Genomic DNA, 12,567 nt, shown 5'->3' on the forward strand with positions numbered 1-12,567 from the left:
CATGGTCACCCTACAGATGGTCAGGAAATCCCCAGGATTCATCTCGCTTGAGAATCATTTTCCTGCATTGGATAATGGTGAGAGTGATGGTTCCTCTGGGGAGTGCAGCCTCGCTCATGGCACTGTGAGTGGCTCAACTGCACGGGGTGGGGGGAGGGGGAGGGAGGAAAAAGAAGGGGAGAGCAATAGTGGTAGGAAGCTCAATAGTAAGGAGATCAGACAGGCGTTTTTGTGGTAGGAGCCGTGACTCCACTGAATGGCTGCAGGTTATTCTAAAGGGGGAGGGCAAACAGACAGAGATCGTAGTACATATTGGTACCAACGACATAGGTAGAGAGAGGGATGAGGTCCTGCATGCAGAATTTAGGGATCTAGGAAGCAGATTAAAAAACAAGACCTCAAAGGTAGTAATCACTAGATTACTTCCGGTGCCACGTGCTAGTGAGCTTGGAATAAGAGGTTAGTCTAGATGAATGCGTGGCAGGAGAGATGGTGCAGGAGGGAGGGATTTAGATTTCTGGGACATTGGGACCATTTCTAGGGGCAGTGGGACCTGTACAAGGCGAATGGGTTGTATGTGAACCGGAATGGGACCCCATCCTTGTGGGGAGGTTTGCTAGTGCTGTTGGGCAGGGGGATGGGATCCTGAGAGGAAGATCAGCAGGGGGAGAGGCACAGCCAAAATTAGAAGAGAGAGCAAGTGAGTCTAGAAGGCAATGAAATTATAGGCAAGTAAAGGCACAAGGGAGTTTGGCAAGGTTGGATGTTATTTAGTTTAATGCAAGGAGTCTGACAAATAAGGCAGATGAGTTGGCGGCACAAATTAACACATGGAAGTATGACGTCAATGCAGTAACAGAAACATGGTTGAGAGAGGGGCAGGTTTGGCAGCTTAATATTCCAGGATATAGGGTCTTCAGGCGAGACAGTGAAGGAGGTAAAAGAGGAGGGGGTATTGCAATATTGATTAAGGAATTTATTACAGCAGTAAGGAGGGATGACATCTTAGAAGGCTCCTCAAATGAGGCCATATGGGTAGAGCTGAAAAACAAAAAAAAGGAGCAATCACATTGCTGGAAGTGTACTATAGCCCCAAACAGTCAGAGAGAAATGGAAGAGCAGATATGTAGGCAAATTTCAGAGAAGTGTAAAAATAATAGGTTTGTAATCGTGGGGGATTTCAATTTCCCCAACATTAACTGGGTTAGTCATAGTATGAAAGGTTTAGATGGAGCAGAATTCTTAAAATGCATCCAGGAGAGCTTTTTAAACCAGTATGTAGCAGGTCCTAGAAGAAAGGTGGCAGTCCTGGATTTAATTTCAGGGAATGAAGCTGGGCAAGTGGTAGAGGTATCAGTGGGGGAGCGTTTTGCAGATAGTGATCATAACTCCGTTAGTTTCAAGGTTGTTATGGAAAACGACAAGGATGGGCCAGAAATCAGAGTTCTAAATTGGGGGAAGGCCGATTTTAACAAGATCAGATATGATTTGGCCAGAGTATATTGGGAGCAGCTACTTTTAGGTAAATCTGCATCAGAGCAGTGGGACTCACTCAAGAAGGAAATAGGGAGAGTACAAGGCCAACATGTTCCAGTGAAGATAAAGGGTGGGACCAACAAATCCAGGGAACCCTGGATGTCAAGGGATATGCAGGATTGGATAAAGAAGAAAAGGAGGCTTATGGCAGATATCGAGGGCTCAAAACAGCGGAAGCCCTAGAGGAGTGTAGAATGTGTAGGGGGGAACTTAAAAAGGAAATTAGGAGAACAAAAAGGGGGCATGAAAAAACATTGGCAGATAAAATAAAGGAAAATCCAAAGTTATTTTACAAGTACATTAAGAGTAAGAGGATAACTATGGAAAGAGTAAGGCCCATTAAGGACCATGGTGGTAATTTGTGCGTGGAGGGTTCTAAATGAATACTTTGTGTCAGTATTCACAAGTGAGAGGGACGACGTGGGTATGGAAATCAGGCAAAATGACTGTGATATAATTAAATAAATTAGCACAGAAAGGGAGGAGGTTCTAAGTGGTCTTGCAGGCTTAATCGTAGGTAAATCTCCTGGCCCGGATGAAATGTATCCCAGGCTATTGAGTGAGGCAAGGGAGTAGATAGCATGGGCGCTGGCAATAATTTTTAAAACCTGTCTGGCTACAGGAGAAGTGCCAGAGGACTGGTGGACAGCCAATGTGGTACTGTTATTCATGAAGGGAGGAAGGGATAAACCAGGAAACTACAGGCCGGCAATCTAACCTCAGTGGTGGGGAAGCAATTGTGAGGGACAGAATTAATGTACACTTGGAGAGACAGGGATTAATCAAGGACAGTCAGCATGGTTTTGTTAAAGGGAGGTCATGTCTGACCAATTTAATTGAATTTTTCGAAGAGGTGACCAGGTGTGTAGATGAGGGCAATGCATTTGATATAGTCTACTTGGACTTCAGCAAGGCTTTTGAGAAGGTCCCACATGGGAGACTGATAATGAAGGTAAGAGCCCAGGGGATCCAAGGCAATTTGGCAAATTGGATCCAGAATTGGCTGAGTGGCAGGAAGCAGAGGGTGATGGTTGAGGAGTGATTTTGTGTCCAGATGTCTGTGTCCAGTGGGGTTCCACAGGGATCGGTGTTGGGTCCCCTGCTGTTTGTGGTATATCTAAACAATTTAGACTTGAATGTAGGAGGGTTGGTCAGTAAGTTCGTGGATGACATGAAAATTGGTGGGGCAGTAAATAGTGAGGAGGATAGCCTTAGATTACAGGAGGATATAGATGGGCTGATCAGTGGCAAATAGAATTTAATCTGGATAAGTGTGAGGTGATGCACTTGGGCAGGACAAACAAGGCACGGGAATCCATGATGAATGGTAGGACCTAGGGAGGTACCGAGGATCAGAAGGACCTTGGTGTGCATGTCCACCGGTTCCTTAAGGTAGCGGCACAGGTAGATAAGGTGGTTAAGAAGGCATGTGGGATACTTGCCTTTATTAGCCGAGGCATAGAATATAAGAGCAGGGAGGTTATGCTGGAACTGTATAGAAAGCTGGTTAGGCCACAGCTAGAATATTGCGTGCAATTCTGGAATCTGCATTATATGAAGGATGTGATTGCACTAGAGTAAGTGCAGAGGAGATTTACCAGGATGTTGCCTGGGCTGGAGAATTTTAGTTATGAGGAGAGATTGGACAGACTGGGGTTATTTTCATTGGAGCAGAAGAGATTGAGGGGGGACATGATTCAGGTGCATAAAATTATGAGGGGCACAGATAGGGTAGACAGGAAGGAACTTATCCCTTGTTGAAGGGATCAATAACCAGGGGGCATATATTTAAGATAAGTGGCAGAAGGCTTAGAGGGGATATGAGGAAGAAATTTTTCACCCAGAGGGTGGTGGGGATCTGGAACTCACTTTCTGAAAAGGTGGTAGAGGCAGAAAGCCTCATAACATTTAAGAAGTACTTGGATGTGCACTTGCGATGCCATGGCATACAAGGCTAAGGGCCTCGTGCTGGAAAATGGGATTAGAATAGTTAGGTACTTGTTTAGCCAGCGAAGACTCAATGGGCCAAAGGGCCTTTTTCTGTGCTGAGGCCTCTATGACTCTACAACTCACTCATGACTGCATATGGCAGGGCTGCAGAACTTAGGTCTGATCCGCTGGTTATGGGATCGCTTAGCTCTGTCTATCGCATGCTGCTTATGCTGTTTGGCATGCAAGTGCTGTGTTGTGGCTTTGCCAGGTTGACACTTCATTTTTAGGTATGCCTGGTGCTGCTCCTTGCATGTCCTCCTGCACTCTTCATTAAACCAGGGTTGATCCCCCAGCTTGATGGTAATGATAGAGTGGGGGATATGCTGGGCCATGAGATTACAGATTGTGGTCAAATGCAATTCTGCTGCTGCTGATGGCCTACAGTGTCTCATGGATGCCCAGATTTGAATTGCTGGGTCTGTTTGTGGTAGTGCCAGATATGGAGGGTACCCTCAATGTGAAAACAGGACTTTGACTCTAAAAGGACTGTGCGGTGGTCACTCCTACAAATACTGCCATGGACAGGTGCATCAGCAACAGGTATATTGGTGAGGTCAAGTAGGTTTTTCCCTCTTGTTGGTTCCCTTATCACCTGCCACAGACCCAGTCCAACAGTTATGCCCTTTAGGACTTGGCAGCTCGGTCAGAGTGGTGCTACCGAGCTACTCTTGGTGATGGTAACTGAGGTCTCCCATCTAGAGTACATTCTGCACCCTTGCCACCCTCAGTGCTTCCTCCAAGTGGTATTCAACATATTCATCAGCTGGGAGGATGGAGCAGATGGTAATCAGCAGGAGTTTTTCTTGCCCATGTTTGACCCGATGCCATGAGACTTCATGGGGTCCGGAGCCAATGTTGAGGGCTCCAGGGCTACTCCTTCCCAACTGTATTCCACTATCGGTTGGACAGGTCATATCCAAGAATTGTAATGGTGGTGTCAGGGATATTGTAAGGTATGATTGCGTGAGTATGACTATGTCAGGCTGTTGCTTGACTAGTCTGTGGGACAGCTCTCCCAATTTTGCCACAAGCCTCCAGATGTTAATAAGGAAGATTTTCCAGGATTGACAAGGCTGGTTGTGCCATTGTCATTTCTGGTGCCTAGGTCGATGCCGGATTGTCCGTCTGGTTTCATTCCTTTTTTTAGATTTTGTAGCGCTTTGATACAACTGAGTGGCTTGCTAGGCTGTTTCAGAGGGCATTTAAGATTCCACTTCATTGCTGTGGGTTTGGGGTCACATGTAGGCAGATTTCCTTCCCTAAAGGGCGTTAGTGAACCAGGTGGGTTTTTGCATCAATCGACAATGATTTCATGGTCACTATAACTGAAACTAGCTTTTATCCAGATTTATTATTAATTGAATTTTAAATTTCAACCAGCTACAGTGGTAGGATTTGAGCCTGTACCTCACAGAGCTGCTGGACTATTGTTGGGCTGCTGCTCTCATGTCTCAGCAGTGCCACCATGACTAGTGGCCACTATAGGGACTGCAGTGAAGCTGAGAAGACAACATTCAGCTTTGAAGCTAGGATATAAGGTGAATCTGGGGTCTCACCAGTGCCTGGCTGGCAGGCCCGGGTGAGGGCGGAAGGGCATGGTTGTAAAGAACAAGGAACTGGGAATGCAGAGTGGGGGTTTGAACTTTGGCCAGGGAGGGGGTCTCATGGGCATTGCATGCCCATCAAGAATATTCCCTGAGTAGCCTGGCACCAAGACTTGCCAGCTTTTATCTGGCAGCCTGGTGACCTGGCTTGGGCCTCTCCTGCTGAGGGTAAAATCCCAGTAATGGTAGGAAGATGCCCTTAAGTGGCCCTTAATTAGCCAATTGAGAGCCTCAATTGGCCCATGGGTGAAGGGCCTGCCGAACGTTTCCCCCACCGCTGGTAAAATCACAGTGGAGTGGGCATAGGTAGGTTCTGGGAATGGTGCTACTGGCATGATGCCCAATTTTACAACCATGCCCCCAGCCTGCCATCCTGTCAAATTCTGGCCTATGGTTTTAGAAGAAGATGGTTTGATGGCCCTTTTGAAGAGATTTTTAAAATCATATCATTGGGCCCATCCTTGACTTCTCCTCTGTATCACCTTACTCCAATTTTCTTATCTTGGGGGCAGATATAAATGATCCAGTCCATGAGATTTTGAATGGGTTCAGTGCCTAACATCTATTAACATGGGAATACAATATCAAGTGTAGACCAGATCATTCCTGCAGGCCTCCTCTGCAATTCAGTTAGATTCTGGCTGGTCTGCACCTCAGCTTCATTTATCTGCCTTCATTCCATATCCCTTGATGAACTTGTCTAACAAAAGTCTAGCAATCTCTGTCTTGAAACCTCCAGTTGTCTCAGTATCCACAGTCTTTTTGGGCAGAATGTTCCAGATTCTACCCTTTCTGTGAAGAAACACAAACTGATTTCCCTCCCTCTTCTCTGGTAAAGCTATCCCATCAGAATTTCAAGGCCACTGTTTCTGAACCCAGGAAATTTTAGGTGTGATGCCTTGAGTTAGCTGATCTCATTTGTGGGAGACCCTGCTAGAAGTATCTTTAGGAGCCATTAATGAGGCCTTTTTGAATGGAATTTGACTTACCTTTAATATTAATGGTGGTTAAACTGGGTTGCACTTATTTTAAAGGCTAGGATAGAGGAAAGATCTGCATGTGGTAAGACACCGAGTATGCGTGCACTTCAGTCAGGGCAGTGGGAAAGGATAACACAGATGCTAACTCTCTGGAGGGTGAGATCTTGCAAACTCAGACTATTGCCATCATTGCTCTGGGTGTCACTGTTCAGAGGGGCTTTCAGGATGTCACATCAGTCCATCAATCACTCTCAGGAGTCTAGCATTGACTCTAAGGATCACCAACCTGCTGTCCTCTCCCAGAATTACACAATTCCTGCTCCCCCCTTGCCAATCTGCCAGAGCCCTTGCTGTTGCTTGTCAGCCAGCTAGCCCGGACTGCTGCAGCCCAGGCAGAGAAAGTGCAGGCTGAAGCAGGGCCTTCTAGGCCCAGAATTGTTCAAGGTTGCCCTCCAAGGCCATCTTCAACCTCCTCAACTGAATGTTACAGCCTTCCATCATTCATGCAGAAGCCACTGGGGAAGTACCTCATCAGAATGATTAGAGAGACAAAAGCACCATGAAGACAAGCACTAAGAGAATGCACAACACTAATTAATTTATTTTCATTTGCATTATGTAATGATTGAATTTATAAATTTGGATTGGATGTGTATTTTTTGGTGGTTTTTATTTTTGTGTTGTCAGAAAGAGGAAAGTGTGATAGTCAGGGGCAGAGGAAGGTAAGGAGTATGATATTGTTGCTGACCAGGGAGATATAGTCGAGGTTACTGCCATCACTCATTAATTATTTCATCACTTAAAGCCCCGGCAGAAAAGAGCTATCTACAATGTTACAATGTACTTTCCTTTCTTCCTCCTGTTCCTCCACTCCCTTTTGGACTTTCTCCTCCTCCAATTCCTTTTGCTCCTGCACCTTGGATTCTCACTTGATGGGTATCAGTAAGGGCTGTTCCCTCATAATGATGAGATTGTGATACCTGTTCAGCTGGGTAAGGTAGAGTTCCTCCGGAGATGGTTCAAATGCAGGTGGGACAGAGGACTCGAGTAGAATGAGGGAATCATGATTACTGTCGGTATAATAGGCATTCCCTTGCATGATGCACTTGCTGCCTTTGGGCACACACCAGCTGCACATTCAGGGAGTGGAATTCCTTTTGTTTCAGGAAAATTGAAGAATTCACATGAGGCATTTGCAAGGCAATGTGTCTGCAGTCTGCAGTCAGTGGCACATATGGGAGCCTGCAATCTGTGCAAACTCACAAGCTTGCTGGTCTCTGGCAAGAGAAAATGAGATGAAGCTCTGTCTGTGCGTAGAGAGCCTCAGGGACTTCTTCTAAGGAGCAGTGTATGGAAAACTCATGTTGCTTATATCACCTGCAGCAGCCTAGAAAGAGCCAAATGAATAAAGGTCACCTTGATAGCCTTAGGAGGCAATGCGATCCTTGCCTTGCTTTGAGATTGCAGGTGTGGTGGCAGAAATTGACAGGTTTCCATCATGCCCTTCTTAGTGAAATGCATTGTCCTCATTGAAGTTGCGGTGAAAGAATTGCTTCCTAAAGACCCACAGAGGCTTTCTGTTGACTGCACTTCTTCCCTCCCTGCTCCTTCCTTTTTAAGCAGCTTTTCCTGCTCTGTGTGACCTCTCTTCATTCATACAGTCATATTCAATTCCAGGTGGAAACGCTAACAGGCCACCAATTTCTGGAAGTAACTTGTTTCAGCACCAGTTTTTAAATGAACAGAAAAGTATCTCAGCAACAGGTAGGCCACTCCCTGTAGACTACTGAAAATTTAGCAAATCCTGGAAAGCTCCAAGATAGCATAGAATTCCATCAATAGGCATGTGAAATATCTAGAAACTAACTTGTAAGTAGTTACTGACAAGCAGCGTTGGTTGGGGATCCTACGTGTTTAACGTCGTGTGTGAGGTTAAGAAAGGGTACAAATTGTGACATGACATTTGAAAATGGCAGCGGTGGCATAAAATCAGTGTAACACACAGATTTACATCATAATCTTCCTGCCTTGCAAACTGTTAAATTTGCCGATGACATCAAGGTAGGTAGGAAAATAAGTTGCCGAGAGGAGGTAGAGAGTCTGCAAAGGGATATAGGTAGGTTAAATGAGTGGGCAAAAAATTGTCAGGTGGAGTATAACGTGGGAAAATGTGAACTTGTTCACTTTGGCAGGAAGAATAGAAAAGCAGTATATTACTGAAAAGGAGAGAGATTTCAGAATTCTGAGGTACAGAGGGATCTGGGTGTCCTGGTACATGAATCACAAACAGTTAGTATGCAGGTACAGCAAGTGATTAGGAAAGCAAATTGAGTGTTGGCATTTATTGCAAGGGGAATGGAATATACTGCAGTTATACAGGGCCTTGGGAAGACCACATCTGGAATACTGCATACAGTTTTGGTCTTCTTAATTGAAAGATATATATATATAGCAGAGAAGGTTCACATGACTCATTTCTGGGATGAAGGGCTTATCTTATGAAGAAAGGTTGAACAGGTTGGGCCTATACCCGTTGGAGTTTAGAAGAATGAGAGGCGATCTTATTGAAACGTATAAGATCCTGAGGGGATTGGATATGGTAGATACCAGGAAGATATTTCCACTTGTGAGAGAGACTAGAACCAGGGACACAGTTTAAGAATAAGAGGTCTACTGGTCAAGGCAGAGATGAGGAGGACTTTTTTTCTCTCAAAGGATCGCTCGTATGTGGAATTCTCTTTCCCCAGACAGCAGTAGAGGCTGGGTTATTGAATTTATTCAAGACAGAGTCATAGGTTTTTGATAGACAAGGGAGTCAAGGGCAGATGGCAAAGTGGAGTTGAGACCACAACCAGATCAATCATGATCTTATTGAATGGCGGAGCAGGCTTGATGGACTGAATGGTCTACTCCTGCTCCTAAGAGCTGTGTTCCTATGTTCCTATGCTGGTGGTATTTAATATTTTAATTTTTACCAACAGATGCATATATCTTACTAATTAATATATTCCACCATAATGTACAACTTCATATTTAAGTAAAAACACGACTTCATTGCAAATGAAAAATTTAGGAAAAAATGAATGTTCATTTGGTGTCTGCTCCTTGCTATTAATTATCCTCTTCATCATCATCATCGTCTTCTTGAATAATCCCAGTCTCTGGAAGCACTGAATAATATTGGCCAAGGAGAAGCTTGTTGTAATGGCAGTGATGGCAAACCCCAGAGAAAAAGATAATCAGGTAGTCTGTCAGAGTCAGTGAGAATTCACACTCAATGAAGCTGTTGTCAGATAACTTGTTGAGTGTAATCTTCCTCATATTCCTGGGCAAGGAACGCTGGATTGCAGCAAGACCTGCAGGAAGAACATCGGCATTGTCCCTGAGCCAGATGAAGAGGTTAGCAAATGTACAGTTGCAGAGCCAGCAGTTGCCCTTCAGCCTCACAGTGCGAAGGGACGGTAAGGAGCTGAGGGTCGTGACACTCAGAGCTTCCAGCGCATTGTCATTGAGCTCCAGAACCTGGAGGAGGTCCAAACTCTTGAATGCTTCTTCGTCTACCTGCCCCAGATTGGGGTAGTTGTCCAGGCGTAACATAATCAGTCTGTGCACTGAGATGAATGCCCCTGAGCTCAAGTGGGAGAAGTTGTTGTACCTCAAGTCTAAATAGATTAGCTTGGTGGTGCTGAAGGTCCCTTTAGCGATAGAGGAGAGGGAATTACTGCTGAGGACCAGGTACACCAGGTCTCTGTGGTGCATGAGATGCACAGGTGTGAACCCCTTTACAGAGATGCCATCTGGAACATTTCTCAGTCACCATCTTTGAGTGTTAGGAGAATGTCTAGTGTCTAGATAACATGCAATACAGGGCCCAATTTTACCCCGCCATCTTCAACAGGAGTTTCCTTGGGAAACTGACAGTAAATGGAGGCAGAACTGATTCACAGTTCAAGTGCATATTTAACATTAATTGACCCAAGTGAATAAAGGCTCACTTATTATAGTTGCTGACTCACTTGACCCTGGAAAATGCTTGGCAGGGAATTCTTGTGTTGAAAAAGTTTTTCCAAAACGTTCGAGAACTTCAAACTGACAAGGTCAGGATGCGAGGCACATTGGATATGCTTTACAGTACATCAGAAGAGGAAGAGGTGAGGTGAGACTGCCCTTGATATCAAGGCAGTATTTGACCTGATGTGGTAGCAAGGCCAATTGAGGCCATTGGAAGTTGGAGGGTAAATCTCCACTAGTTGGAATCGACACCTAGCACTAAGGAAAATGGTTGTGGTTGTTGGACACCAATCATTTCAGTCCCAGGACATCACTGCAGCAATTCCTCAAGGTATTGTCCTAGGCCCGACCACCTTCAGCTGCTTCATCAATGACCTTCTTCCATCATAAGGTCAGAAGTGGGGATGTTCGTGCAATGTTGAGCACCATTTGTGACTCTCAGATACTGAATTAGTCCATGCCCAACTGCAGCAAGACCTGGAAAACATTCAGACTTGGGCTGATAAGTGGCAAGTAACATTCGCCAGTACCAGGCAAATCCCATCTCCAGCAAGAGAGAATCTAACCATCGCTCCTTGATGTTCAATTGCATTACCATCACTAAATGCCCCACCATCAACGTCCAGGGGATTACAATTGGCAAGAAACTTAACTGGACCAGCCATATAAATACTGTGAATTCTGCAGTGAGTAACTCTCCTGGCTCCCCAAAGGCTGCCCACTATCTACAAGGCACAAGTCAGTAATGTGATGGAATACTCTCCACTTGCCTGGATGAGTGCAGCTCCAACAAAACTCGAGGAACTTGACACCATCCAAGACAAAGCAGCCCACTTAATGACACTCAATTTGCCACCTTAAACATTCACTCCCTCCACCATCGACACACAGCGGCAGCAGTGTGTACCATCTGCAAGATGCACTGCTTTAACTCACCAAGGCTCCTTCAACAGCATCTTCCAAACCTACAGCCTATACCAAGGACAAGGGCAGCAGACACATGGGAACACCACCACCCGGAAGTTCACTCCAAGCCATTCACCATCCTGACTTGGAAATATATTGCCATTCCTTCACTGTCACTGGGTAAAAATCCTGGAACTCCCTTCCTAACAGCACTGTGGGTGTATCTACAGCAGGTGGACTGTAGCGGTTCAAGAAGGCATATGATTACCACCTTCTTGAGGGCAGTTAGGGATGGGCAATAAATGCTGTTCCAGCTGCAATGCTCACATCTTGTGAAAGAATAAAAAAAATGTGCAGCTGTTATGCGCCCACAATAACAGATTCATGCAGGTGTGTGCCAGCTTCCTGGTGAACTGTCCTCATGCTGCAGCCATCTAACAATCCAGACCCTTTTGTTCCAGGAAGCAGACTTAAGGAGACAAAGGATACCACCCTTCAACAATGGCTCTTGACAGCACTGAGGGGCTCATTTATATTATGCTTTTTATCAGCACCAGATGTCTCAAAGCCGTTTGCAATCAATGAATTATTTTTGAACCATAGTCATGCTTGTAATGTAAAAAATGTGGCATCTAATTTGTGCACAGCAAGCTCCCACAAACAGCATTGTGATACTCCCAGAAAGCCTGATATTGATATTAAGATATTGATTGAGGAATAAATATTGGTGAGGACACCAGGGATAAATTCTCTGCTATTCTTTGAAATAGTGCCATAGGATCTTTTACATCCACCTGAGACGGCAAATGGGGCTTTGGTTTAACGTCTCATCTGAAAGACGGCACCTCCAAAAGTGCAGTACTCCATCAGTGAAAGTCAATAAAAGACAGTCACAAATGTTCATTCACTACTAAATCATCCTCAATGAAGGCCACCTCTTTAACTATACTGTTTGTTTTGTATTCTTATTTTTGTTGTTGTGCAGGTAAACATGAAACAATAAGTGAGAAGCTCTTGCACACTTTTCGAACATTGAGGTAAGGTGATGCATTTCTACAGAGGTGACATTTAGATACTTCTTGTCCACATATCTGTGAAGATTCAGCCAGCTGTGTATAATGACAACTACAGGAGGGTTCAAATCATATACTACATTTAAAAACTTAGTGCAGTGGGGAAACTATACTTAATATATAACAGTGATCTGGACAAGGCCATTAGCATTAAATGCGCTGGTAAAAAATGCCCAATTTTCTTCTGCACGAAAAACTGACAGCTAATTAGTTATCAGCACATTTTGTGCTGCTGGCCTTGACTAGTTTCACCCCTATGTCTATGTCTTGAGTTGGTGAAGGGTAATGTTGGGGTTAGTTTGACGTGCATGTACCCATCAGATATTCACTAAACAAACAGATTGTTAAACTGCATGATTGAAACAGTAGAGTCTAACTTCCGTGCTCCAAACAGATGACATTTTGTTGTGATCCCCGTAGATTCTGATAGCTTTTAAAAAGAGTATAATGGAACACCTAGTAGAG

At 44.7% G+C, this 12,567-nt stretch overlaps 1 protein-coding gene and 1 pseudogene across 5 annotated transcripts in view; one reads left to right on the forward strand and one right to left on the reverse strand.

The window, feature by feature from the left end:
- The window catches only part of sytl3 (synaptotagmin-like 3), a 173,797-nt gene that overhangs the window by 61,695 nt on the left and 99,535 nt on the right, over positions 1-12,567 (forward strand). For all 5 annotated transcript variants that reach the window (XM_041203928.1, XM_041203938.1, XM_041203949.1 and 2 more), the window contains one exon: positions 12,015-12,066. In XM_041203928.1, the coding sequence (XP_041059862.1) occupies positions 12,015-12,066 (52 nt within the window). The remainder of the gene's footprint in view (positions 1-12,014; positions 12,067-12,567) is intronic.
- Positions 9,224-9,871, reverse strand: LOC121269462 (annotated as a pseudogene).

This window comes from Carcharodon carcharias, chromosome 2 (assembly GCF_017639515.1).
Source record: "Carcharodon carcharias isolate sCarCar2 chromosome 2, sCarCar2.pri, whole genome shotgun sequence".
In the NCBI taxonomy this organism is placed as follows: Eukaryota; Metazoa; Chordata; class Chondrichthyes; order Lamniformes; family Lamnidae; genus Carcharodon; species Carcharodon carcharias.